The 6,080-nt window shown below is 39.4% G+C and overlaps 1 protein-coding gene across 1 annotated transcript in view; it reads right to left on the minus strand.

Moving 5' to 3' along the window:
• Positions 1-411: 411 nt before the first annotated feature.
• The window catches only part of FBXO5 (F-box protein 5), an 8,492-nt gene continuing 2,823 nt past the window's right edge, over positions 412-6,080 (minus strand). The window contains exons 2-5 of the mRNA XM_008637884.2: positions 4,013-4,749; positions 3,605-3,695; positions 2,290-2,451; positions 412-1,038 (exon numbers count right to left, since the gene is read on the minus strand). Coding sequence (XP_008636106.1) covers positions 787-1,038; positions 2,290-2,451; positions 3,605-3,695; positions 4,013-4,734 — 1,227 coding nt within the window. The 5' untranslated portion in view covers positions 4,735-4,749 and the 3' untranslated portion in view covers positions 412-786. The remainder of the gene's footprint in view (positions 1,039-2,289; positions 2,452-3,604; positions 3,696-4,012; positions 4,750-6,080) is intronic.

The raw sequence follows: 6,080 nt of genomic DNA on the forward strand, positions 1-6,080 counted from the left end.
AGCCAACAGAAAAATTTCCATTGAAATGAAAAGGAAGTGTTGGCACTTTTGACACTATTGGCAATTACTGCTAAGAGCCTTTAGGTAAAGCTGCAAGAATACAGCATGACAATTGATTCAGTACATTTTACACAAACCCAGGAGGACTTGCACTTTGTTAAATCAACAACTTTAAGAAGCACATACTAGAAAACCTGCAAAGAGAGCCTGAGAAACAATGTTTTAGGATGATAAACAGGAAGGCCAGATTTGGCAACCAAGCTGTTGAGAATAGTCGTTTATTTTCACATTTACAAGACAAATATGAATAATATTTACAAATATATACAAATATTAAAATTAGCTTATGATTTCAAAAAAAAGTCAAAGTATTTTTTAGCAGTATAGCCAACATACAGTACTTTTTTTTTTAAGCTTGGGAAAGGTTCAAGGAAAGCTGCACTTTCTGAAAGAAATGAAGGAAGAGCAATTTAAGATTCACAGAAGAGAAACCATCAGAGAAAATGGTATTATGAATGTCGACATTTTAAAATCAAAGGCAAAGCTCTGAAAAATCATAAAATCTAGTCTCCCTCATATTTTCACATTAAAAGGGGCTTCACTCACCTCACTTGACAGCACTAGAAATGCTTTTAAAACCCTTCTGAACAGGATGATTAAATGGTACAGAGGAATAACAGAATTAACCATTTTTATTAATATGGAATAGCAGAAAGCCTTCTCTTTTGTGGATGATTAAAAATAACTTATACGGGCCATTTGCCAATTTGTATTGGGAGGGATGGATCACAATCTCCTTAGATTCTGTTTGCTTTTCTTAGTCCCAGGAAGCGGCCCTGCCGTAGAGTTGTGTTTCACGGGTTTGCTGCTCACACAGTCACTGGAGCTGTGGTAGCTGCACATGCACTTGGTGCAAAAGTCAAAGCCACAACTTTCACGATTGCACGTTGCTCTTTGGAGGTAGGAATCATACTTGGCAGGTGAGCCACAGCGATGGCAAGCTTTAAGGCTTTCAGTGTTTTTCAAGTTCCTGGCAGCCTGTTGGAAAAAGCATACACAGAAAATCATGAGCAGAGGGTAAATACACTCTCCAAATACGTCCTGATATTATCTAAGTGCCACAAAACATACTATACCTTCTCCTAATATGGAGGGATAAATTAAAAATTTAGCCTAATTTTTGTTGCATCAAATTCTGATGAAGACTGAACAGGAATAATCAGTCTATAATTGCAAGTATTTTGTACTGGAATAGAGGCAGCCAATTTTGTATTCTTAAAATTCAAAAGTTAAAGGACAGGATAAATCAAAAGCAGTAAGAAAAACAGCCTTCCCGAATCTTCCAAACCTCATTCAAGGATGGTGATGCAGTTGTGTATAGACATATAACAAGAATAAAGTTTTAGACTGCTACTAAACAGTTGTACTTTTACATTCCTAGTGCTACAAAGTCCTATAATAATAATATTAATCTTGATCATATTTTCCAATGACTTTTTATCTTCTTCTCTTATTCCACCAATTTGCAGACTAAGACTTTTGAGCTTCAGCATGAAACCTTTTTCTAGTTGGGAAAATCATTTGCTTATTAACAGGCAATAACTTTCATCAAGCATTTTTAAAAGTCTTACAAGATATAGGTGCAGGTCTACATTGCAAGTATGTGGAAAAAAGACAGCTTAAGAAAAATAACAAGGTGAAGGGAAACAGGCTGTTAGCAGTTATTGACAACTCCAGGTGTGTTACACACTGTAAATATGTAGCTTAAAAAGTCATTTGAATGCCAGATAATTAGTTGGCAAAAAAACCCATAAAATGACTAAAAAGAAATACACATTGCTTATTTTTCTAAAGATTGGAACTAAGAACTATTAAATCTTTGGTCCTTTTTTTTTTAATTGTCCCTCAGTTTTGAGGTAAAATTGACAGTTTTTGTGATATTACTTGTCTGAAAAACATGTGATTCATTATAAACCCATGGAAATGAACAGGGAATGACTAAACTTTTTCATATCTGACCAAGACAAAATTTAAGCAAAAAAAAAATCCCTAAGTGAAATTCCTAAGAAAGAAAAAAAAAAAGGATGTAGAACATCCCAGTATATAAATATACTCTACTTAGCTTCTGACATTGTCTTAAAATAGGTGCGCTAAGCAAAATTTGGCAGCCATGCTAATAATTACAAGCACTTGAAATTGGTGATACTACTTTCAAAAATATACTTTACAAGGTGTTTGTTTTCCAGAAAACATGTGAGAAATTAAAAATTAATGGCAATCACCAGTTACCTCAGAAAACTCCGTGAGCCTGCTGTGATTCTTAGATGCTTTGGACCTGGTGCTTTTTTTGTTGGAGTTTTTTGGTGGGGCTGCTTTCTGAATGGAAGCTAAGGACACTCTGTAGAGAACATACTCTCTTGTTGCAGCATGCTCTGGCGCCTTAGTGACATTCTGATGAAAAGAAAAACAAAAGACTTCAATTTGAGAACTTACCTGATACTGTGTTTTTTGTTTAACCTAAGTCAACAAGTAATTTTTGATCCTTCCTCCAGGTTTCCAATAATAAAACATCACACCAAGGAGTGCTACTGATTTTACCATAACCTTCAGAGTCACTTCTGTTATAAATGCATAGAACAGCTCCCTAGTTTCTGGTTCAAAACCAACCATCTTGTATTATGTAATCCTACTGTCATATTAACACAATTATTTAGGCAGAACATGTAACCTATTAATCAATTTTTCAAAGCAAATATCAGTACTTCCCATTCTTTATGGTGAACAGGAGTGCTTGAAGCTTTCTTTGTGAAAAATACACTCCACCCACCAAGTTTCCAGTTTAAGCTAAACAAAAAAGCATACAACAGAATGGAAGAAATCAAACTTTGTGGGATGAATATTCAGTGGTGTACAAATGTTTCACCCCAACAGTACTGTAAAATACTACATAAAACTCAAACTGGTTGACAACCTCACCCTGTGGCAGATCCTAAGCCTATGTTTGTTGTCTGTCTCTCTCTGTCTAAAGAAGGAAAAACACTCCTAGTGTTTTAAGGGTCCTGACTTGATAAAATGCAAGGCTAGTGTGAATGGATCCAGAATTTTTATTTCTTAGGACAAAGAGGCATTAGGAATAGCTCATAGTGCAAAAAACTTTTCAGTTTTCCATAGCAGGCATGGTGGACTTCAGCGACTACTGCTATAAACAGAGAACCTGATTCACAGAGCCAGCTGAGTGGTTTATCTCTGTCTCTCTCCCTTCTGGATCAGTGGGGAATGCTGAAGCAACCAAGCCTCTGCTGGGAGTCTCTAGGGCTGTGCTGGCAGTGACTCTCTCCTTCCTGCCTTCCTCTGTAACACAGGACATGTGAAAGCTCTTAACAATATCTGCATCTCTCCTTGGGTCACCTTCTCAGTCAACCTTCCTTGGGGTCCCCAAAGTCACTGATGTAACTAGCAATACTTGAGACAGGGCATCCTAACAGGACAAACTCAGACACTCCAGTGACAGTTTTCAATCTAAGAAACTCTTCTGTGATCTCTTAAGGCTAGGAGGAGACCTGAAATAGCAGAAAGCCACTGAGGGTTCAGTGCAGAAACTTACAGAAAGGTTTTTCACAGCTCTGCTATATATTTGGAAAATCCATTTATCTTCTTGTAGAATCTTCTGCCATGTTGTGCTGACTTTGGCAAAACTGCAACGACAGTACAAACATATCAGTTGCCTCCTAGAAAAGGGATTTATTTACGAGCAAGAATAACTGTAATCTCTTTCTTTTTCTATGTAAAGATAGAATATGTTCACAGGTGTAGTCTTTAATCTGCTTTCTAGGGAAAAGACATTCTCCCAATGTATCATGGCTTACATTGCCTGTTCATGTTTTAATATACTAACACATAATACTAAACATTGAGTAAATGTCACAAGCCCCATATATAAAACATTAAGGCATCGGATTAGGTTTTTTTCCTTTCCTTTCCTTGTGAAATACAATGACATCAGCATACTTACTTTACTAAATCCATCTCACTGAGATGCCTTAAAATATTTGCTAATATATGCTTCAGGTTCTTTTGGAAGAGTTCAGCGAGAATGTCTATTCTATCTAGCCCCATTTTCTTTCCAATTAAGTTACAAAGTTCAATTTTTCCCTTGGAAACAATTCTGTCTACAGCAGCCCAAGACTTAAGATTTCTTTTGCCACTTTTTTTCAAAGTTGAGCAAATCACTTCTTCATAATGGGTTACTGGCAATAGTGTCTTCTTTGAAAACTGTTCTTCATTTTGGTTCTTCATGAGACAATGTTTTGGTGTGCCACAGAGATTCCCAGCCAAAGGTAAACTATCCTCATGTTCTATTGCATCAGCATACGGAGTACTTAACATAGAGGAATAACCGCTGTCCTCATGAAGTTTACTGCTTTCCATTGCCTCCATTTCACAGATACATTCATCAAGTCTCTGGGTTATTTGGTTGTTTTCTTTGTTATGTATGGGTCTTTCTCCATCTTCAAGATCTAGACTTCTGGTGGCTGCATGGTATGAGTCACTAAGGAGTATTTTCTGATGTTCTTCTGCACAGCTTTTACAAAAGCCTCCTTCATAATTCAAAGGGCAGGATTTTTCCAGCCTTGTTTTCTCCACAGCACATCTCAATGGTGTAAACCCAGCATGAAGAGACACACAATCACAATCACGCTTCATCTTGCAAGAGCGGATAAGGTTTGATTTCATTGTGTTGTTTGTGTCCTGCAAGAAACAACAAGGCAGTATTAAAACACAGCATAAACTAGATCACAAATTCTTTTTCTTATAAAGACTCTACCATGCTTCCCTTCTGCATTATGAATTTTATGCTTTTATCTAACTCACCCTCTAGTGTCTAAAATACAACTAGTGGAACTAAGGATTTGAATGGCCACTGATTAAATCTATGTAAGATCTTCTCAAAAAAACAAGAGTTTTGTGCTGCATATAACTAGGGCAAGAAAACTGACTGGGTGATTTACTTGGTCACCATTTCACCAGCATAGATGAGACACACCAGTGCTTCCACTTCCTTCCCTAAAGGTAGCAACATAGTCAAGACACTTGAGGTCCCTGAAAGGGACATCAGTGGCAGAGGGTCCATGAGTGACCGTAGGCCTGTGCAGGCCAGAGAAGCCTGAAGTTGGCATCCAAGACCAGAGGCAATGCTGCTGCTGCTGCAGCCAGATATCTGGCATTTTTGAAAAGGGAGGAGGCTGGGTGGCACAGGAAAGACTTGAGTGCTCGCATGTATATGCAAATTATCCTTAAACAATGGTCAGAGTGAAATAAAGGTTACTTACAAGCATGATTTCAAGAGGGTGGGAGGTCAATAGATATCATAGGGAAATCGAGCTTTTCTTGCCCTGTTTCATTCCCCTCCCCCGCGAAATACGGTGCTATCTATATTAACAATTGCGGGGGGATGGGCGAGGGCTGGAGGGGAGAAGGAGGCCATCTCTCCCCTGCTAAATCTAAGGGGAAAGTAAATTTTAACATACTTTGCAAACCGTAGGAAATAGAAGATTCCCCATTTGAGTACGAATTTTAAAGGATTTAAGCACTTCCAGCAGTTCTGGAAAGAGGCATGAGAAAAATGTATTCCATTAAAGATTTAGAGACAAAGTTCCTTCTTTGTACCTACGTTTGATGGGAGAAAGGAGCAAATAGGCTTTTGGTTTTGTATCGTGTGAGTTGGGGGAAAAATACAAGCCTTTCCTAAGCCTCCTGCTCCCCTTCCCAGCTTCCTTGCGAACGAGCAGAGAAGCTTTTGGGCTGAAATCCTGATGAACTGGAAAATGTCCCCCCATCACGTTTCGGTGCACCAGGGCCTGCCCCGACCCCCGGAGGAGCGGGCTCAGCCGCGGGCCCCCGCGGCGCTGTCAGGCTACTCCCGCCCAGGGCTCAAGATGGCCCGGGTCGGTGCAGGTATACCGGGTCCCGGCTCCGCCGTGCCCCACGGCCCCGGGAACTTCACCCCGCGCCTTCGAAAGTCTCCCCTTTCCCCTGCACTGGAGGAATCGCCCTCAAATGGTGGTGGCGGGGCGGGCAGG

Source organism: Corvus brachyrhynchos, unplaced genomic scaffold, assembly GCF_000691975.1.
Source record: "Corvus brachyrhynchos isolate BGI_N302 unplaced genomic scaffold, ASM69197v1 scaffold14, whole genome shotgun sequence".
Classification (NCBI taxonomy): domain Eukaryota; kingdom Metazoa; phylum Chordata; class Aves; order Passeriformes; family Corvidae; genus Corvus; species Corvus brachyrhynchos.